This window comes from Gymnogyps californianus, chromosome 2 (genome assembly GCF_018139145.2).
Source record: "Gymnogyps californianus isolate 813 chromosome 2, ASM1813914v2, whole genome shotgun sequence".
Taxonomy (NCBI): Eukaryota; Metazoa; Chordata; class Aves; order Accipitriformes; family Cathartidae; genus Gymnogyps; species Gymnogyps californianus.
Window position 1 is genome coordinate 152,170,905 of NC_059472.1, and position 23,358 is coordinate 152,194,262.

General features: G+C 39.6%; 1 protein-coding gene across 5 annotated transcripts in view; it reads right to left on the bottom strand.

Moving 5' to 3' along the window:
* NRP1 (neuropilin 1) overlaps positions 1–23,358 on the bottom strand; it is a 114,355-nt gene that overhangs the window by 17,412 nt on the left and 73,585 nt on the right. For 3 of the 5 annotated variants that reach the window (XM_050890721.1, XM_050890719.1, XM_050890724.1), the window contains exons 8-13: positions 16,736–16,891; positions 13,714–13,858; positions 11,774–12,105; positions 7,074–7,218; positions 4,007–4,111; positions 937–996 (exon numbers count right to left, since the gene is read on the bottom strand). In XM_050890721.1, the coding sequence (XP_050746678.1) occupies positions 937–996; positions 4,007–4,111; positions 7,074–7,218; positions 11,774–12,105; positions 13,714–13,858; positions 16,736–16,891 (943 nt within the window). The remainder of the gene's footprint in view (positions 1–936; positions 997–4,006; positions 4,112–7,073; positions 7,219–11,773; positions 12,106–13,713; positions 13,859–16,735; positions 16,892–23,358) is intronic. The other 2 variants (XM_050890723.1, XM_050890722.1) reach the window with 1 other exon arrangement.

Here is a 23,358-nt window from a genome sequence, read left to right on the forward strand (position 1 = left end):
TATCTCTTAATCAGGTCGACACCATCAGTGTTCTTTAGGAAACTTTTGCATTATTAGTCCCTTTCTTTTACTCGAAGCAAGAGCGGATTGTGTCACATGGTTGAGGAAACAATGATAAACACTTACCCACCCTGTTAATAAATCACTTGCAAGACTGTGCCTGACTGTGCTTTAATGGAGGAAATGGGAGTAACTGAAAACTGACCTCTTTACCGCTCCACAATTATTAATGCAAAGAATTTTAAACTGGTGCTCATAGTTTTTGGAGTTTGGATTTTCTGCCCAAATCTATCCTCTCCCCCACTCCCACTAAATTGTACAGGATATTAAAAAATGATATGAAAGCTGTGGAAGCAGTAAACTAAGGATTTTAAAAGCTGTTACTTATTGTATTGATTAAGTAAAAAGGACCTGCTGCCAGTAACAACTTGTTTTTCCCTTTTCAAGTTCATGGTAGCAGTTTATGTAACCCCATTTTGAGAAAACTTGCTAGAAAACAATATTGTAAAACTGCCAACTCCCTGGTGGAGAAAAATGGCAAACTTTACTTGTCTTACTTTTGTAAAACCATGAATATAAATAGTGAGTGAGCCTGTGTGGCTCTGTTTTTGTTTTCCCAGAGTTTGGAAACACACTTTGTGTCACTGACATGCCACATTTAAACAGAGTGCACTGTGTGATTAAGTTAGTTTAATTTTGTCAGCATTTGGCATTTGCTGATGCAGAAGGAAATCTTGTTCTCTGCTGTGTCTACATGTGGATGAAAGGAATAAAATATTTACTGTACAGAGCTGAGAGACCAGATGCTTCTTTACTTCAGAGACTTTTAGGGAATGGGAAGTCAGGAAGTGCTGCAATTCATTATTTTGTCTCTGGCATGAAATTTGGGTATGGAATTTATTATGTTTTTAATAAGAAAAAATCTTTTTTTTTTACCTGGTTGTAATGTATTGTCTATTACTGTTGGCTTCTCTGTATTCAGCACTGTAGTACCACCTGGAAAAGAAATTATGCGTATCATGATACATGGGACACAACAAAGGACACAGCAGTCATTAGGAATATCCTATATATAAATCTGAAATATTATCATCTTTATTAGACATGTAGGTAACTGAGTATGTGAGCTTAAGCATGAAAATACGACATTAAAGATCTGGTTTCCTTTATCAAAAAAGAAAACAAGAACTCATTATTAAATAAAGCTGTATGTCTTTGGAGTCCTTGCAAACACCAACTAACCAATCCTTACCATGTCCCTGTGGCCATCCTTGTTTTATAGACACTGATTTGCTCCAAATAACATGGGAAGTCAGTAACTGATCTCCGTAGCACCTCCTAACAGTCACCAGTTTGTGCATTCACCCATGACATGTTGTTTCTCATATCAGAGACATGAGGTCCTCCAGCCCCTGCCTGCTGGGTCCTCCCTGTGTGTTGTTCCATAGCGGCGTTGTGAGACCAGCTCACAAGAGCGGTGCATGGGAATTGCCCAACTTTAGGCTATAGTCTAAGGCAGCTTTCACTTCTGTCTCAAAGAGCAGGAGGAATTAAGGACTTCCCCTTTGTTGTCTTCTTCAAGCAGATGAACAAGAGGTGAGTGGGGTCATGGCCCTCTCCTAAGCTCACTAATTGATATTTTTAAAATACTTGACTTTTTAAAGCAAGCCTCATATTGATAAAGGAAACAAAAACTAAATTAGCACAATTATAAATGCACAGTGGGGTGCTGATTACCAGTCAATGGCTTTTCTTTTCTCCAGCAAGCAAGTGCTTAAAGCATTATAGAAAGGATGACTATGATGACTTCCAATGAGAATGAATGCCCAAGCTATATCAGCTTTATGTTGTGAGAATGATCTGATGGGAAATGCTATAAGACACGCAAATAGAGTAACTCTGTATGGGGTCCAAATAGAGCAGGAAAGAATCTGGCCTACAGCACAATTACAGTTAATTGCAAGGGAGGCTTCATTGTGATACTCACATATGTGCAAGTGCTATCAGGGAGTGACTCTAACAGTCGTACCCATGAGAACGCGGGTGCCACACTTGCATCGGGAGTGGATAAAAGAAGGTAAAAGGCACTGATGAAATCCCCTCTGCACTGCCCTGCTATCCTTAATGGGCCACGAGATTTACATACTTTCCTTCTATGCATTTGGGAGGAAGAAAAGAATGTTTACAATGAAATTATTGGTAAAATCACTTCTGTGCATTTTAGTGTTATAAGTAACATCATACGTACAATGCAGTGTTTCTACCATGTCCAGAACAACTGGGCATGTGCTGCTCAGGCTTTCTAGGTGGTATAGTAATAAATTATACTAAAGTGGCTGCACTTTTGTAGAAAGGCAATGTAGTAATTTTCAATTTTAGTACTGAAATAGGTTCAGTTCCCCAAAAGAGCTGGTGCTCAGGAAGGCTGGTGGCTGTTCCCTTGTCTTAGAGATTATAAACTGCTCTCTAAGCACAACCTGCAAAAATTGCCAGAGGGAGTTTCTTCTGCTCAATAAGCTTTCCCTAAGGGACATGTGGGATGCAGTCCTGAGCTCCCTGAAGTGCAGAGACTATGAGTGAACAAAGAAGGTTCTTGCATAGATCTGTCTCCTTCCCCTCACGCTCCATCTATGTGAAATATGTCTCTACCTATTGGGCTTTGCAAGCCAGACCTCAGTGTAGGGCTTCACGGGAAGCCCCAGTGTTTCCTGACCTGGCTTTTTCCTTTCAGAAAAATAAATAAATTACAAAGTTTAGTAACATTGAAAGCTTTCTGAGCTGCCTTAACACAATACAGACTATTTTATCAGACTCCCTGCATGGCTGTTTTCAAAAAGAATAAGATTCATGTGGGACACTGATTTGAAAAGCAGTGACAGTGACCGTGCAGTGTCTTTTCCACTCAAGAATTATTTTTCAATTTATGATTTGCAACATGCATTTGCAGGAGACATTGGCAAAGCTCAGAAAGGGTTTGATGCTGAAACTGCACTTTCATTTGTATCTGCTGTCGGATGTTCTACTTGGCTGCTTCCAAAAAGCCAATCTCTTACCTAAGGTTTCCCAATGTCCTCTTGGATAGCTATTGCCAGATTTTAATGCTATTTTATATCATGGATATAAGAGCAATAAACATTTATTAGATAAGCACACCAGGGAGCAGTGATGAAATAACTTGTGTCACTGTGTCCAAAAATAAGCTCAACTACTCTAGATATATAGATCTGCTACAGGAAGATCTCATCAAATAGGCCCAGAGATTTGTGGAGCAAGTGACCTCCAAGAAGAGATCAAAAACATAGTGGTGCAGTGTCAGCTCTCTCAGAAGGACAGTGGTTCTGTGCAAAAGCAGGAGAATATGAAAACTAGCAAGCTTCCTTCATTCCAGATGCAGATTATGTTATGTCTCTCCCTCCTGTTTTTCTGCTAGTGATGGCAAATTGGAGAACATCAGCCCCTCTGTGGCTGTAATAATGCAGTGTTGGTGGGGAAGCCCATGGAAATATTTCTGGTAGTATATGTGTGAGTGTGCTTTAATGAAACAAATCTGCTTTGTTTCTGTCTGGGAAAGGTTTGGGGCTGAGATTTGAGTCCTATGCTAAATTTTAGGTATGGAAGTGTATACGTATCTTGAACCTAAACAATATTTCATTCTGAGTTCTTCAATCTCAGACAATAAACCTCAAAAGGTTTGTCCAGCTTTTTTCTTAATAAGAGAAAGTTTGATTAGGACATTTGATTAGACACAATTCCTGCTCAAAAAAATGGCCCTATCTTCCAGCTAGTCATTATTATTTCCTTCAAAAATTACATAGCTGAGAAAACAATCAAAAGTATTGTCATATGTAAAAGGCAGATGCCTCTGTTTTGACAGCACTGACAATACAAACTGCATACCAATGTCCATTTATGTCGAGTGATTAAATCAGTGCAAACGTTTGGCTGGTAACTGGTGATGGATATGAGCTACAATGAAGCTGCAATGGAATGAGGATGGTTTCTGCACCTGTCAGTTGGTAGTCATCACCTGTGCCACTGTGACAGTTTGCCTGGTCATCATCACACTCATCCACGGGTTTGCCTTCGGAAACGGTAGGGACAGCGGTAGGAGCTGAAACAAAATTTAGTCATTCAGTTAAAACATGTGCTGGAGAATCAGCATGCACTTGGCAGTAACATTTTGATGAGCACCATATGCTGTCTTCATGTGTTGTATCTGAGGAATGAAGCAACTCTACTTTGCAGGTTAGTTAGTATTTCTTTGCAATGGGACGTATCTGTTCTGCCTTCTTGCACTAAGGCACTCTGCTGTATCTGGGCTCAAGGGCTGAGCGGAGTTGGGCAGCAAAGCCCCGGACTGTCTATTCACTGGCTGATGAGTGTTTGTTGTTCCTACCAATGAAGAGTGAAAGCCTGGCAAGGCAGAATGGGAGCCTTGGGGACGGTGTGTAGAAAACTCATCATTTTATTGCAGGCCAAAGTGCCTGTGAGTAGGCCTGTACAGAGGAGCAGGAGGGGTGCATGCTCAAGGTGGTAATTCTCCAGCACCCACCACATTGCTGAAGAAACCTCTCTGCAGAGCACATGTAAGAGAGGAAACATCTGAGCAGAGTCCTGGTAACAGTGGCAGGAAGGCAGTGTGATGTAGAATCACTTTGTGCTCAATAAGGAGATCTGGAAGGAGTTTCTTTTGTTTTTATTGAAGTTATAAATAAATAAGACATCAGTGATGTCAGTCATCCCTCTCAGCCACCTGCCTGCTTCTCATTGGTGATGACTTTCCGGTAGCTGCTGCATAACCAGTAAAAGTCTGACCTTTGTTATTACAATTAAAAGCTTGAGATTTGTGCAAGATGCCAGAAAATCTATCTATACCCTAGTATCTGCAAAACATACCACATCTGGAAAATCAGAATACAGATACTTGGTGTTATGTTTAGGTTTATGTTTTATGCTGCAAGTATAGTTCCCTGGCTTAAGATAACCAGTCTGGGAATGTGATCCAGGCTTTTGTCTGTTCTCATCTACTGTTATTTTCATTAACAATCTTTTACTCTCATTATAAGCTTTACTCTCATTATATGCAATAATACATCCCTTTCTCAGATTCTTCTTTGCCCTTCTACTGCCCCCAGAGTCTGCTGGCCACATAAGATCATATGCACTGACTTCTTGGCCTGAAAATGTCAGGAGGGGTGGTCGTTTCTGAAGTAGCTATGTTCTGGGATGAAACATGGCTCTTTAGGACCCTGACCTATGCTTTACAGGTACAATCTATCCCTAGTTAAAGCAACAGTTCTGTACCTGTTACGAATTATGCAGAGCATCTGTTCCCCACATCGCTTTAAAAACCCCTCTGGAAGCGCCCTCTAGCTTTCTGCATCCAGTTAAGTTTCTTATCTTGATCTTCGTGCCCCTGTATAGCCTCAAGCTTGCCTACATCTCTGCCATCATTTCATATAAGGCCCCCTGGGATGCTTCGAGCACAAACTTCCCCTTGCTCATTACTGCTGGAAAGCTGATTTCTACTCCTGTCTGTGCCTACCTCTATGCTTCTTTTCTCATCTCAACTCCTTTCTTGCTCAGTAAATCTCAAGTGACTTCTCTTCATTCAAGTCCCTCCTTAAGATACAGTTATACAACAAAGTTTTCTTACTATGCTTCTCCCACGGGTAAATGGGAATTGACCTCACCTGTCCATGGGTGACCTACAGGTGAGCACCCTTCAAAAGTACACCGTAACAGAAAGACAAATGCAAGAAGATGTGTCCCAGGGAAAAATTGTACTTGCTGTTGCAGTTTGCCTAAAAGCAAAGGCGTTTTGCCTGGTCAGTCTCCTCTTTGGCTCTTCCATCTCACTGAGCAATGTGTTCCTGTAAGGTGGTCCACAGACTCACTTCTTGATGTCTAGGTGGCTACAGGAGCCCTGTGGCTGAAGGACTTTGCCCACAGGTTGTGAGTTTACATAAGGCAGGTGCTGGGTTTTCTTTTTTCTGAGCAACTAGCACAATAGTCTGCAGGAACTAAGTATTCCCATAGGAAATGAGGACTTCCTGCAGGAATTAAGAAGTATTTCCAACCTCCCCACTTTCCGGGCCAAGTAAAAAGCATACTTATTCAATCTGGCCTTCACTAAAAAAACAACACAGAACTCATCAGTTCTTACAGCAAATGCCTCCCACTCTTCCGCCTTGGGGGAGAAATGGTGAGAAAGAAATGGAGGCAGAGCAGTCAGTTCCATTCATCTTGGGAGCCTGTTCAGCTACTTCTATATGAGGTATCATATGAAACCCTGAATAACATGGTTTGTTATTCTGTGTATTGTTAAGCTGTGTGGTTTATAAGCCACGCCACTATATCATCATCCACCACATAAAATTGTGAAATTCACGTAGTGTTATCTGTAGTTATCTATGAAGTTAAATAATTATTGTTTATATAACAAGAATCAAAGCTTGAATTCATGTCACAGTCCAAGCATAAGTGTCTAAACTTTGCTTTTCCTGGTCTTTCATCTCCTACATACTCTTGCAAAATTAAAGCTTGGTAAGGAACAAAGAGGCCCCCTCTACAAAAGGAACAGCACAGACACTGTCCAGCCAAGTAATCATTGCCCACCGTAGTGTCTGGTGTGACTTTCACGTCCTTTGAAGGAGCAAGGGACATAATTGCTATATTTAGTGCAAAGCTCACTCTGCATTCTCAGAAAACGTCTCTTCCAGGGTTGTATCATGGTAACATAAAATTCAAGTTCCTGTCTTTATTCTCTCCTAATAGCTCTATGCTTCTCAAAAGTATAATCATAAGGCTGCTTAAGGGAACAGAAAACCATGTGGAGAATATCACTGTGATTCAACAAAGGAATGGGAGAAAGAATAATATTTGTGCCTTGGGCATATTCAAATGTCTGCAGAGAAGGAACTGATTAGGCCAAGAAACAGCACTAATGGCAGTCACAGAAGTGAGAGTCCGACGTGCTGCCTGCACAGACACAGCAGTGTTCAGCAGTAGTCCAAGTAGAGAATGTATTTATGAAAATAATAAAGTGCATTCATCTCTAGCAGAGCAATTACCTTCGAGTTCACAGCCCAGCAACTCCATTCGCAGCCCCAGTCCTCCGTGTGTGGCTCTCTCAGGGTAGACGCGGATGAATCTCATCGATACAGGTTCAAAAGTCCGCAGTTCAGGCGTGTCATAGTTGGTGTTGCCTTCAAAAGTCTGCAAAGCATGACAAATGCTTCTTGTTAAAAAAAAAAAAAAAAGCTATTTTCAACAATTGTCTTTTTTCCTTCGTTCTCTAGTCTTTGAATTAGGTGAGGAGTAGGCCAGATTCTAACCACTTAATAAGTGTCAGGCATTCCTGTCCTAAATGAGAATGGAAAATACATAGTTAAAGCTTCTCGGAAAAGTAATGCATTTCATTTTTCATAAACTCAGTAGCAACCAATCCATCAGGGTCATAACAAGAGCTGAGTGTTTAATGAGACATGTTTTTAAATGACGCTTTGATCTGAGGTTTAACTGGGTGACATTTTCAACACTTCTCAGGGAAAAAAAATGGCTGAGGTGAAGATCCTGTCACCTTTTAAGTGGTTACAGTAATAATCCAACTATTCAAGAGAAAATTTCAATCTGATTTCCCCCAGTGACAGAGTTTCACAAGTTGTAGTTATTTCAAAAGGCATAAATTAAACTCCAGGAACAGTGAGTTCTTCCAGTGAGCCTGCTATTGAATAAGAATAAAAAGAAAGGAAGAAAGAAGAAAGCTGCTTCCTGACAAAACTGCAATATAATCCAACGGGCAAGGCAGGTCAGCAAATGTACATTTCAGACAAAAATCTCTTCACTGAGTTGTACTCTGGGTTCTTCAGCCATAATGCATCTCTCAATGGCATTTGTTCGATACCTTCGGCTTCTCTTGTCAGTGATCTTTTGTATATAGAACAAGTTATAATTTGTACTTATAGCAACACCTCAGATGCCTCCATGGAGATGATCAGTCCTTAGAACGAATTAACTGTACAAAGAAACAGTCCTTGCCATGAAGAGTTTATAACCCAAGATAGGTAAAAGGATTTATTTTTACCCTATTTTATGGTAATTTATTCAGTATTTTATTCGGAATATCATGTATAGAACACTCTAGAGTACAAAATATGAAAATGTATATAACAATGAAGTAAAAGTAAAGTATTTTCAACTTTTCTATGAATTAGTTAAATGGCAAAACATTAAAAAACATCTTCTTTGAACTGGAGTTCAAATTTGGGATTAGAAGCACTATTATGAGATACTTCCAACTCAGAGCTGTGAAGCCTGAAGCCTTCTTCGGGAAGAAACCACCAGATGCCCTTCATTTTGGATGAGAACAAAACCCAGCCTGCGATGAACTCCTCCTATTGATCTGGGGCAGAGAAAACAGAGGCCATGGGAAAAGTTGGCTATATTTCCCAAGGCACAAAACCAGCATAGGTAAACCTGATTGATTGCTGCTTGTATTTTCAGTGCAGTCCTAAAAGCCTTGCTTGTTTTTACTGTACACCTCTGTATTACGAAGCAATGGTCCACAACCCGTTTTGGCCATTGGTTAGAGTGCCAGTCGCAAAAGCCAATGATGATGGGAGACTATGACCAACTAAATTAAAAAAAATAATTCCAACAGTAATGCTTCTGCTCCTACTTCCTAGGGGAGATTGTACCTCCAAGGTGACTTCAAGGGGCAGTGGTTGACCTGGTGTTCTGCCAGTGCTTGGAAGACAGTTGTCAAGAATTCACATGTAGATGGCCTGTCAGATCTAATTAACATGGAATTACATATTATTATATTTCAATAGCAATATAGTGCAAATGATCAGAAAAGCTACCTACCATATGAGAAAGAATGAGTGCCATTTTATGCGTAAAAAGTAGACAGACACATGTATCTGAGGAATCCTTGCTTCCTTTTTAATAGTAGTCTTAATAGCAACATATAATAACGAAAACTTTTACAAAAGACATCAGTACTGGAGTACTGACACATAGACATTAGAATTCAATAGGCATCTAGAATTATATTGAATCATTGCCCTTTGTAGTGCAGAGCTGCCTGTGATTCAATTTTGACTGTTCATTTAAAACATGTAATGATACTCTTTGTCAGGGAGGAGAGAGGAGTATACAGTAAAACTTCACTTTGTGAGTGTCTTTTATACAGGCTATGTCACAAATTGCTTTACTTCGTTACAAAGATAGGTTATAATAAATAATAGCTAAACAAAAGAGAAGCTAAGTTGGTGAGAGCAAAAAAAATCTTCCTAATATCTTTTAAAATCAAAATAAACATTGCTGAAAAATTTAAAAAGGCTGTTCCAAATGGCAGGATATTCAGAAGTTTCTTGCACCAGCAATGATGAGAGGAGGTGTAAAAAACCCCAAAAAAGTGGCAGGAGGAAAGAAGTATGAAAGAGCAAGATGACTTTATGGAGTAAGCTTGAGTAAGACTATGGACAAGAAATACAAATTGGATCTTGAAATGGAAATGGGGTTCTGCGTGGTCGTTTGAGGATTTATGATGTTCACTCCTTTGAGTGCTTGAGCTAGGCTAAAGGGGGAAACATCCTGCACATTCGAAAATAGCAGAAATTGGGTCAGCCAAAGAGGAAGGAGTTATGGTAGTCCTAGTGAAAGGAGCTGCAGGCATGGATGACAAGATCATGTTGAGAAATGAGGTGATGTTTCATCCTTTGGACATATTCTGTTGTTATGTTTAGCTTGTCACTGCTCTTTCTTTTCCTAAAATGCAGTTGTTTGTTTATTGAAAGTCAAGACTTTAACCAAGTGAAACGATGTGTTTCATTTCATATAACAGGGCTGTTTCTAATCCACATTCCTGCTGTGACTCATTATAGCATGCTGTCTCATCCAGCTCCACTTACATTGAAAAATACTAGATTCCAGTATTAACATTTTAAATCCCTCAAAATCCCAAATCATGGATTTATCTGATTTTTTTTAAAGAAAACTTGTACTTTGGAAGAAAGTTTATTAAATGTCTTGAATTTTTTGGAAGGATTATGATTATGCCACAGGAGATTTGAATTCCAGCCCTCTCCATTCTATTAATCTTGAAAGTTAATTTCTGGTAGTGATGAAAGCTAAGGATGGGCTCAGTGCGTTAGTTAGCACACTAGTTTTCTTGTCAAACTGCTAACTTCTGACAATGATGGCAAGTGCTTGTATTAGAAAACAGAAAGCCATGCAGCAGACGGCGCACTGCTTTGAAAGCATATGGCATTATTTTTTTCCCTCGTTGAGCCACAGTGTAGAAGTACATGTCAAAACAACATCTATTTTAGAAAGAAAATGGTTAGATCCCATTGTTGATTTACACTCTCTTCACACTTTATGATGAAGTCAAAACTCATGGTAACAAGAGAAAGGAGCTGACTGCAAAGGCTGAATTCATTTAGTTTTAATCCCCAAAACAAGTGATGAGACGTGAGAAAATGCAGACATATTCAGTGAGATTAAAACAGGAGAGAATGAAGTCCAATATTTACCAAATGTGCCTGGAAAAGCTACATCCATAGGCCCACTTAGCTTTTCCTTTAAGGAAACACACGTTTGTCCAATGGATGAGTCTATATAGCAAAACAGCTTTTACATCTAATTTTCAGACTAACACAGAAGAGATACGGAGCAACTCTCAGGATTCCCATCTGCCAGGCACCACACCGATTTGCCTTTTGAGGGCACATTTTGGTATATGATTCCCTGATCATCCCAGTACTGCAGCACCAGTTCGTGAACAGGACTGCATGCCCACTGGTTTCCTCAAGGAACAGGGTAGGAGGACTAAAAAAGGGTTGTGCCTTTTGAGACAAAAATGCACTTTGTGAGCAACGACAGCAGAATAGGATGGAAGACTTAACAAATTGGATTTGGAGTAAATAAGTTAAACACTCAGTGCAATTTATATCCTGAAAAGCATACATTCAAAGACAAACCCAAATAGGTACATTCCCAGAAACTTTTCTGGGCCACACTCATTTTCTTTTCCTTGGCATCTAACCCAGCAATTCATTTGGCTCTCCTCTGTAAATGTCCTGGAGTTTCTGCTTGAACCTATGAACCAGCTGCCCTTTATTCCCAAGCAACCTCCAAGATGCTTCACTTGTGACAGTACAATAGTACTTTTCACTTGGGATAGGATAACATGTCAAAAACTCCATCACTTTCTTTCGGAGGGACTTGGATCAGACCATTACAGTGAGCCTGTGAAGCTCTCAAAGCAGTCTACAGGCAGTTCAGAAATCCAGCAGGTACCCCATTGAGTTAAATAACACCATTCTCATTCTACAGCTCAGATGATAAAAAAGAAGCAAAAGAAAAGTAATTCAGTGTCTCAAATAAGTTCATTCACTGTCAGTGGAAAAACTGCAGAGGAAACTCTCCTTTTTTGGCAGTGTTGCATATTACCATTGCATGTGATTCTGCAGTAACTGAGGGGCCACAGAGGCACACCACCCTTGTCAGAAATCAAGTCTGAACTAGGTGTTGAATAAACAAAACCTTTGCCACAGAGAGAGGCGAATGCCCCAAGGCCAGCTCCTGCCCTCAGGCATGGGATGGTTCCCACAGCATCCCTTCAGGGTTGCTGCCCTGGGAGTCCTCCTGCTTGGCTTCATCCCAACTGTGTGGCTTTTCTAAGATCAGAGATAGATGTGTAGAAATTTAATGCAAACTTTTTTTTTAATGCAACTTTTTTTCAGTGAAGAGCTTTCTTCCTTACCTTTATCTTTTTCTTGCTGGAATCCATGATCATTTTCCAATCTGATCCATTGTTGCTGTAGCCAATTTTGAATTTTTTCATGAATACTTTGTTTTCTCGGTGCTTGCCTCCTTGGACAATTATGCCCCTCACTTTTTTTTCTTCACCAAGGTCTATTTGAAGCCATTCATTTGTATATGGATGAGTAGTTGGTGGCAGCGCCCAACCTGAACGGCTTGTTATGAGGCGAGCATTTTCTGGGATCCAGTTTCGATCAACTTGAGTAGATGCAGTAATCTGAGAGTCAGGAATGAGCCCAGACACCATACCCAGCATCCCAGAGCAAGGATAATCTACAGAGAAAAAAACAAATAAATTACATAGTTAATCTGAACAAGCACCAAAACAGAAACAGGACACATCAGTCAATTCAACTATCATGAGCAATTACTTATTTTCTTCTTATATCCAAAATAATCTCTTTGGATTTGTATATAATTTTCATTTGTTCAAACTTGCACATCCTAGTTTTGGCAGGAAGTACCAAAATACCACGAGTATTTCTGGCTTGATGGGAACCAAAAGGATCAGAAAATCCTATTGTATTCTTGTTTTCTATTCTTCTTGCTAAGGCAAAGAGTGCAGGGTCACATCTGAATTTGTGAATGTTTCCCTAGAGAAAACTTCCAAAATCAGCCAAAACCTGGTTGCAGATTACTTAATTTTGGTGACATTGGAAATGGAAATCTTTTATACATTCTGTAAAATATAATTTATTGCTGTTCTTGAGATTTTCCTATTGTATTTCTTTGGTCTCTCAGGCTTTTTCAAATGACACAGAAGCTAAGTAGTTGCTCCTTTTATGGTCCCAGATAAATATAAATTAGAAGTAGGAAAAGCTGCTAACAGGGAATGCAGATTTCCAATATAGAATGTAATAGCAGTTCTGCTGATATTATGTTCATCTAATCTGAAAAGATTTCATAGAATGACCTGGAATTCTATAACATAATAATCAATAATCTTATTTTCCCGCTGCATGGAAAGCAGTCCCAAAAAACATTTTCAAGACTAAAGAAACACCTTAAGGGAAAAAAAAAATATCCCTAGAACTATTAAAAATTAGTGCCAATTAACTGTATTAAGTGCTATAAAATGATGCTAGATATTTTTTAGAAAAATCAGCTTTGTAAAAAATATTAAATCATTAACATTTTCTTTAATCTAACTTGTTGTATTTTTACTTTACACATAAAAATGCCTCCATTTTGTAAGAGTTATAGAAATCCTAAAACTAGAAAAAAAAGACTTCTAAAAAAATTCCTGCTTGTGCCTGTTTTTTTTTTTTTTCAAGACAGTATTTTGATGATAATGAATGCCTTTTGCTGTTACTTCAGAAAGCACTTTGGACAGTTACTTTGGTAGTTAACTGTGTGATATAAAGGAGTTACATTCCAATACTGATCACTAGCCAGAACCTGACTATATATGTCTAGTTGCTTGAACAGGCTTCAGATCTAAGTGTGTGTACCTTGCAATGCTTTTAAACCTAGCAATGTATGTTTGTTTCTTGGGAAACCTGCTGAGAACTACTTACAAATAGCAGGCATGAGAGAGAGGGACTGGAGGGTTAGGAAGGAAAAACAAGATGGGAATTTGCAAAATATCTGTGTATCTCAGGTATTTTGCATGGAGCTGTAAAATAATTGCAAGAAGTGTAATTAAACCTTATTTGTTTTTCACTTCTTAAAGCTTAACACCTAAAGGATAACACTAGAACAACATTCAGATAACATTGGATGTTTGGGTTGCTGTATTTTATTTTCTTTATGGTTTTTTTTTAACATTTCTACATTCAGGTCACAGTGGAAATAGTGAAAATGCATTTCACTCAGAAAAATAAAACCCACGGCATAGGCACAATAAGTTCCCTTGATTTTAAAATCTTTCCCAAGACCTACCTGTTATCTTGCAGCCATAAACTTCAAATCTCAGTGATACTCCATTTTCCCAAGACACAGGTCTAATTCGCACAAACCGTGTTAAAACTGGTTTGGCAAAAGGTCTGTAAACAACCTCAGTGGGATTGCTATTCCCTTGAAACACCTTTGTGTGGAAAGAAAAAGTATATATTTGTTAGGCTTTCTTTTAAATGGTGTTTATAATTCTGTGTTTTACAGATAGTTATGATACAAGGTCTAACCAGGGTTATCTTGGCAGGGGATGAGACAAAAGACTTGCATGGGGAACTATTTCATTAAACTCTTAACACAATTTTTGCAGACAGATAAGCTTTCCTTGGGGAGGAAAAAAGAAGATGTAAGGTGTTCAATGATACTAAAAAATACTTGCCACCTGCAGAGTCCCATAACACACCATAATGCTGCAGAGCAGACCAGGAGAGCTGAGGGCCATCTTGAGAGCAGGAGCTCACCTGAGTGCAACAAGGGTCTGTCCAGTCCCTGCCTATTTTGAGGTGTTCCTAATGCCCAGATATGTGTGCAGGAATAGTATACACCGGTCTTTGTCACCCAAGGACCTGTCCGTGTCCTGGAAGAATCCCTCAATGCCCCATTAGGGCAGTTTTATTCCTTGTACACTCATAGAATGATGCAAAAAGCTACAGAACCTCAGGCCCAAATTAAAGGTTTGGATTTCAGTTAGACCACATAAAAATCCTATATGGAGTTAGGATAAAAACACATTATTTTGCTGTCCTTGGGCTTAAGAGTTTTGCAGCGTGTATCGTGCAAACCTTGCTTTGTTAACCTTCTGTTTTTAAATCCTTTTTAACAAGTACTCAGACTTTCTTTCTCCTTGCATACTGAGATGGAAGTCTATTTAAAATCTATATAGCAGGCTCTAAGATTTTCTCTGCGTCCCCTGAGGCTAACAGTCAAATTAGATGAACAATGAGACTTCCACAAGAAGGGACAGGATTGTGCTGCGCTTTCATGTTGAGGATCCTGCAGACGCGCTCCTTCCTAGCAGAGCCGAAACCTTGCGATGTTCTAGTCCAAAGAAGGTGATTCAGCTTCCTGCTTCTTCCTCACGTAGAGAGGACCAATTTCCTGTTGTTTTCCATGGATACAAACCCCTCTCCTTTTATGGGAGATTCTCCCATTTCTTACACACACTGTCTATTTTCCTGTTTGTTACTTGCAATAACTGCACTAATTTGGAGCAGAGGCCAGCAGCGCACAGCTGTCAACTCATCAGGCTCAGTTGTATCTCAAGTAATTTAATATAGGAGTTTCATATCTAGCAAGAGATTTTAAGTGGAGCTATGTTTCTTTTCAGCAACTTTTTTTCTCTGAGAGGACCTGCTGTAGTTTTCTCAAGGTCTGCCTCTGACAGAGAAAATGAGTCTTTTCTCAAAAGTACTCAGCTCCTTATATGTGGTTAGTGCAACACTCGTGTGAGGCTGCCTTGAAGAGATCTGTGGCTGCCTGCTTTTGTTGTTCCTTCAGTAGCCAAGTCTCCTTAACTTTTCATTTGAATAAAGATATCAGAGGGAGACTGGTGCGGAGATTTTTTTTTGTCCTGATCAACAGCAAAATATAGCCATTTTAGAAACCTGATTTTTTTATAAACCCTTTGAACAAATAACACAGGGTTAGGAAGTGTTCTCACTAATTAAGGACAGCATGTACAAGAGAAATTCATGTAAAATACACTCTTGGAGAGTTTACAAATTGAAGCTGGTAAGAAAATCAGGCATGGTCTGATTTTGAAAGAGGTATTTGTTCAGCTTATGGGAACCAGAGCCAGGAAACCCTGTGTCTCATACCAGCCACAGCGTTGGCTTCTCTTGTGACTTTGGGCAAGTCAGTTATTGTGCCTTTATACATCATTATACAGTGCCCACATTGTGGCATTTGACCTTCTAAAGTTCCTTCTCTGTAAAACCAGGATAATACCTGTCAAAAAGAAGCTTTCAGGATTCATTTTTTATTGTTTTACAAAGTGCTTCAAAGAAGAAAGATGTATGTGTTAAACACTGCTACCATTTTGATTAGATAAAGGTAGTGAACTTGGCATAGCACTTATAGATGAATCAGGGACAAACCAGTAACCAAATATTTAGAGCTAGATATGGTTACACTGATAGAGTTTAATATTACACAGCTCTTTTGGGTCTTCACAGAAGGGTCACAAAAAAGCTATTTTGAAGGGAGGTACCACAAAACCTTTCCAGTTGCATCAGCCCCTGGCAGCCTCTGGGGATGCTGCTCTCGGGCACATCCTGAGCGAGGTGGGAAGGGAGGCACAGCCTCACTGGGACTATTCATGTGAGAGCTGGAGCAGAACTGACTTCTCAGTAACAAGCTTTATGCTCACAGTAGTGGATAATGAAGATTTTTCTTACGAGTGTCTAAAGCTGTTTCATTGGGAGGTCACAGAGAGCAAATCCACTGATAAATGGAAAGGTGATAAAAATCTATAAGGATGGAAAGATGTGCCTAATTATCTGTCTGCATGACCCCCATCACTGAGATACTTGGAAGTCTAACAAACTACTAATGACTTGCTAGCGCTCCTGCAAGACAGCATGGCTATGCATGGGGAGCTGAGGCGCTGACACACTGCATGTCCAGAGCTTCACTGCAGATAAGGGACCTGCAAATTTTTTAAAAGGTTCCCCATAATGTTTTTCTCAAGGTCACATAGAAAATCTCTGGCAAACTGGGAAACAGCAGCACACTCAAGAGAAAAGACCCAAACCACTCAAATTATGATGGATACAATAGACAGGGCAGCACCTTGCACCCTTTTCAGCTGCTCTAGGCTTTGGATAAACAATTTCTGTGGCCCATTAGTACTGAGACAATAGCTATCTTTTGGATTTGGGATATTGTTGACCCTGATCAACCTGATTAAACCTGTAATACCTTATCCCTCTTTTTTTAAAAAACTGATAGTAACTAAACAGTTCAACAGCCTATTTCTTGGCCGAAGAGAGGTGAAAGAGAAAAGACTTACAACAGGCTTGTTTCCCTCCTTCAGTGTAATCCAGTCCTCTCCATTGGAGCTGACATCTACGCGGTATGTTTTCAGATAATATTCTTTCTTTGTTTCTTTTGAGATGGCTCCTTGGGTCCCAATTCCAGAAACAAAGCGGAGAAGGCCTAGATCTACCTGTGGTAACGAATGAATTGGGACATGAGGACAATCAGTTCAGAGCATAACAACACTGCAGGAGTGACACCCCCTCCACTCCCCCATGTTTTACAAAGATAATAAGGATTTTATATAAAGGAAATTGCAACATATTTTTCATAATAACATAGCCATAATCTCCTCTTTTGTAAACAGTGTCATCACAGGAGATGGGAACATTTGCCTAATTAGCCAGGAAGGCTATTCACATGCCAGAGAATTATCTTTCCTCTGTGGGGGAGGAACCAGAGACCCCATCAGTGTGACTGGGAACCACCAGACTGCAGAGAAGTTACCAGAGAAGTTCCTCAAGGACCAGTCTGGTGAACAATCTTACTTAATACTTTCATTAACTACCTTGCACAGATGCTAATGAAATTCGCTAAGGACACAAAGCTGCAAGGCATTGTCAATACAGAGGAGAGTCATGCAGTGAGAACTGAATGACAGAGGACTGCAGTATTAGAAATGGGATGAAATTTAATAGTACAATATCAAAGTCATGCACTTAGGGAATGATAACAAGAATTCTACTAAAACCCAGGAGCTCATCACTTGCAAACATAAGAGGAGAAAAGAACCCCGTGGTGTATTAGTTAGTTAGTCACAAGATAATTACGAATCACTGTGTGATTTTGTTGGGAAAAAGGAAATTAGTTGCTTGTACCATATGATGTATTTGAAGAAAACAGAAAAAAGCATTAGCACAAGTGCAATAATTCTGTTCCAACTGTCAAATGTAGTGGACTTTAATCATTAGAAAATCATGGCATTTTGAACTTGCTGGAGAAATGAACGCTGTGGTGTGCACATGGATGCGGGTTAGAGACCTTCTCTCTTCTTCACTCATTCTCTCTCTTTCTCCTCTCATGAAGTTACATTGCAACCAAATAGACAAGTGATTTCGGTTAACCTTCCCCTCCCCCAGTTATTTATTTCTCATCTAGGTGTGTTTCCTCGTCTAGTTCATCATGTGGCATCACAGAAGATGTATCGGCATAGTTGGGAGGATGATGTGGGGTGCATGAGTGCAGCTACTCAAGTCAGTTCTGCTGGCAAAAGAAACCTTTGTCCCAGTGCACAAGTCCAGCTGCCAAATGGCTGAAACTAGGCACAAAACTTTCTCACAGCCAGGCTGGTGACCACAGCTTTGAAATACCTGCCATTTGTTTACAGCCTTTCTTTAGCCATAACCACAAACCAATTAAAATCAAATTCATGAACCTCTTTCTCTGCAGCTAGAACGTTCTCTTTGTTTCCTAAAGCAAACCATTTAATTTCAATATAAAATGACACTATTCACAAAATATTAATCAGAGTAATTTATTCCCCTAAACTTCAGTTGTCCAGACTTTAGCAGGATAATAATAGGTTGAATTAACCCTTCTCAAGTGAATGTCCCATGAATGTCTCAGGCTTTTTCATTATTTCCAAAGTACGCAGGATGCAGAATATACGTCCCCTGTGTCCCACAGGCATCCTTTTTCCTGGATGTATGTCATATATCCAAAGGCGCTGGAGCGGTTAAATCAACATGCTCTGCATTCTCTCTCAAAAGGCTGAAGGAATTGCTATTGAGGACAGACTGGCTGCTCTCTCAATGCCCATGTCATATGCAAGGCATTTTGAAGTCTTCCAACACAAGAATAGCAGCCTTGTGTGTGACAGATAGAACTAGCTTTCAGGGCAAAGCCCCTGCCCCTGCCCCAGTTTTTAAGGCTGGTAAAGTCTATATGTAACATTTTAGCCCTTGTCTTTAGGGGTGAAATACTGCAACATTTTGTTTTGTCATGATAAAAAAATTCAGTCTTAAAAAAAATAAAAAATCCCAGCACCACCTTACAAAAACAATCAAGTGATTTAAAGTAACTGGAGAGTCTCAGATGTTAGATTGTTGCAATCTGAAAGTTAATGGGGGAATCTGGGCATCATTGCGCTGAGCAATCTCAGCTTAACTTCAAATGCTCTCCAAACTGTACTCTGCTGATTGTAAAGTGTGCTGCACTGAGTTATGTCCAATACCACATTCACTTCCAGGCTGAAGTGCACTTGAAAATCTGGAAGTCTGAGGGAGTGCAGAGCTAAGTTATTTAAATGATCTGCTTCTCTTACAATTTGAAACAGCTCTTCAGTTTTGAAATGATTAGGGTCCCAAGCCTGTACCGTTCCAACTGATTTGAAATGATTCTAGTAGGCGCTTTTTAATATACAGTAAGTACTTCATTGTGAATATAGTCAGGCAATGGCCTATTACAAGAGTTCTAGGTATTTGAAGCCAAGTTAAAATTTAACATCGGGGGTTTAGGGGAATGTTTAATTAGTTGATGTCTGAGCTAACAATTACAGCTACCAGTCACTGACCTCTCAGGCGACTCAGGCTTGTCCCATCAAAGAACTTCAGGCCCCCAAATTTTGCTTGGTCCCAAATGCTGGTATTCAATACATCCCGTTAACTCCTGGGGCACTGACTATCCTACAGCATCTATCCCACTGCCCAGAACTAAGTCTTAAACACACAAAAGATATAGACATCTACCTTCATGCCTAAAATCTGGCAGAATTCAAAAGGCACAGAAATTCTCCTGCCAGAAGTTAACAGCTCACTGGGGGAGAGAGACTCTGAGAAGACCTCTAATTTATTGCCTATAGGTAGGGAAGAGGCAACCTCATTAGCGCTCCTGGCTCCAGTAACTGTGTAATACAGTACAGGAGGAGGGAGGCATCTCTTGTTGTTAGGAAGAACATCTCTTCACATAGATGTGCTCTCTCCGGATCAGCAAATCTTTACGTGCTTCTTGAAAACTGCAACTATGTCAACAGCAGTCCCCTCCTGGAGCGCCTGGAGGCTGATGGCTCAAGTGTTCAGCTGCGTGCAACAGCTTTAAACCCCTTGCAAAAGCAAGCTGTAACCCCAGACCTGCCGCATGCCAGGGGGTGTTTGCTCACAAGCTGATAGAGGAAAAAAGAATAACGTTTCTCCATCAGTGTTTTGTGAGAAAGGAGCAGTGCAAACAAGACAGGTGGGGCTAAGCAGCAGAGAAGCGGAAGGGTTGGAGTTTTTAGTACTAACTCTGTGTCAGTGCAGAGGTCCAGGAGAGACGTAGAGCTTAAGGCATCTTCCTCCCTTTGACAGTTCTCTGCGGTGGCCTCCAGAGAGGAACTGCTCCTCTCCAGGTGCATACAAACAGAATTGCAACATTGAGCACCCCTCTGTGGTGCCTAAGTATGTTTGTAAATCAAGCTCTAAATGTACTAATCTTCTTCTCTAAGTAAGGTGATAGAAATAAATTATGTAGAAGACTACCTTGGACACTGCATGACACATCTTAAGGGGCTGTTAAGCTCACCTTCATTAATCACTTTGTGATGTATTTTTTTTTCTTTCCAATGTCTTTTGAAACTTTGCTTTCTGTAAAATGCAAAATTGTGCATAAAATACAGATTCTAAATGTCACAGGGACTGCTCAGAGTTGAAATTCAACCATATCAACTGCTATAAACATTTGGAACCTGAAGGTACCAAAATGGGGCTGTGGTAAGACACAGCTCTTCTGTACCATGTTATCCAGAGGAATCATTGCAGAGGGCAGCAGCTCTAGTACAGCTGTGACACAAAACAGATAGGAATTCTTATGCTTTTTGGAGGCTTCTGCTTATAGAGTCCAACTGTCTGTAATTTCCAGTCAGCATAGTATGTCCTCTCCACAGAGGTCTCCAAGTATTAGCATGACCAGAGGTAACCCATTTTTCTCAGATCCAGTCTCCTCCAGCTGAGATAGTAATACAAATCTTTAACAACTAGCTTTTTGTTTTGGCCTTCTTGTCCTTTTTGTTTCAAGAACTTGTGTTTCACGTTAAAATGAACTGTGGAGAGAGGTGGTGATGAAATACAGTACTTTTGAAGATGAACATCAAATGCATTTCCCTGCAATTATTTGACATTTAACTTTCTGCACATATGATAAACAAACATCTGGTATTTATTTTAGAGGATGCAAGTGATTTTGTAAGTTATTGCATGCTGTATGGCTGTGATCCGAGATAGGCAGCTGTCTCCAAACCTGAAATCTTGACATTCCGTTTCCATGACCGGAGTTCAGCTTTGACTAACTGCAGTATGTTGCTAGTTCTTTTTTCACATTTTGTTCACTTTCATTCAGATTAAAAAGCATATCTCTCTTGGAAAATGATGCCTTAGGGCCTTATCCAAAAACACAGTCTTTGATAATTGCCTGTGCTGCAATGTGACCGCCTTTATTGCTAAGTACAAGACTGGGAGCAGACTTGCTTATACGAATGGGCCCCTAACTTACAAGAAATGAGGAACGTCTCAAGTGTGTATTTTTTTCCAGGAGAGAAATGTTCATGTAAAAAAAGTCCCAGTTGTTCCTACTTCTAAAATCAATTTCTTTCCTGCGAGAGCATATTGCAAGACGCTAGCTGTTTCTACATATGAATTCCTTCCTCTCTATTTATTCTGCAATGTCTTTTAGCATCCAGGAAAAATATTTTTATTGCTGTCTTACTCTCTCCAAAAAATGTGGGTGGGTGACACATTTTTAAGACATAGATATGCAAGGGGTGGCATCCGCATTTTATTAAAGACCAGTTAAGGAGAAGGAAAAAGAGTAACATTTAGATCTGCACAATGTATCACGTAGCAAATCTTAGCAAACTGCTGGATAAAGAACAACACACAACATACACGACTTGAAATTAATATTGCTGCTTCCTGTCTTCATACATAATCGTGTCATAGTACGGAAGACCTTATTTTCAGAATGAAAATCTGCCTTGCTAAATAAAATACAGTCATTGAGGGAGCTGTAGCAAGGGAGCAGTTTTACCAGCTTTTAACACTCCTACTGTAGGTCTGTTCAACAGCCTGAGAAAATAAAGGACAAAGTGCTGGAGTTTGATTAACAACAGGAAGCTTTTTGTTGTGGGCATCTCTTGTGGCTTGAAAAGCTGTATAATCCATCACTTGACACACCATACCAAAGTAAATATTTTTAGAGAACTGTGTCATTTCCCTAGATAGCATACAGTGCTCTGAGTCAGATTAACTGTTGTGACGCTTCACTGTTCTTCTGTCAAATATTTAATTAAGCAAGAGTTGATCTTTTTTATTAGGTGTTGCTGTTGATTTGATCAATCATGCTCTCCCATGATGTATATACAACTATCAGTTAATTCCTTTATTTATTGAGCTTTGAGTAAAGAAGATTATAATGCTAAGTAAAAATGGCGCAGGCTGTAGTAGAAATTCTCAAAATAGTCTAATTAATTTGGTTGGAAAATTACTTCCAAAAGTCTTTGTCCTTGAAATGAGTAGTCATTACAAGAGCACAACTCCTTGATTAATGACAGGGTGTAAATATTCAACCTGGGTTTAAGTGAAAATAGTTAAGACTGTAAACTATCTATCTCAGATCTTTGTGTAAAATTCTCAGTGATATTTGTGGCAGCTCCATAAAGAAAGTGAGGAGAAAATACTGCTGTTAGTAAGATCTCTCCTGAGTCACTGAAGTCTTTCTCATTGACCTTGACAGCAACATCCTGAAAGCCCCAGAAGAGAAAGCAGCTAATCACACGCTCAACTTCTAGTCTGTGCCTAACAACTGTCCTCAGTGAGTACGCTTTACTGAACTGATGCTTATGTGACTTGGCAAAAATGAGGAGGCAGAAAGAGAAGATGAACAAACATTCATGCCAAAGAAATAGGAATGCCTGACAGCAAAAAGGAAACGAACTTTCTTTAGCAGTTGAAATATTCCTCGCAATCTTCACCTTCTGCCCAAATCCTTTTCTGCAGCAGCAAAAACCATAAATGTAAAGATTCCCCCAACTGAAAACAAAGAATAGACTCAAAGGATGTTATCACATTGAGATACTGATGCTGGGATTGCAGTTTTGAGTACAGTAATTTTTTTTAGAGGCAGATCAGCCAGTTTCTACAAGAGAAAATTTAAGATAATGATGAAAAAGTATAACTGATGAACATAAGAGAACTTCAGTCACCATTATGGGGCTGGTTCGAGAAGGAAAAGATGCAGAAAGTGTAAGAAAAATGAAATCCAGAAACAAAAAGGAAAAAAGAAAAGACAAGAAAAAAAGAAAGAAAAGGCCTCTGTCTCTCTGACAGAGAAAAGATAATGCTTGTGTGGGCTGTGTTGCATCTGGATTCATGGCACATTCTCCCACTCTTATGTTAATTTTTTTTTGCATAAATCAGAAGCAACTAATTAAAAAAGAAATATTTAATTCTGACATGTTCTTTGAACTGGTGTTCCATCTGGTTCTGTTTGAATAGTAAAATCTGCTGTAGTTGTAAAAATTGGCAAGCAGCACTCTGGTAAAGAGAAACAAAAGAGACTCAGTACAGCAGGTTAATACACTAGCATTTCAACTTGAGACATTTCCAGAATTCAGCAAACCAAATCGCT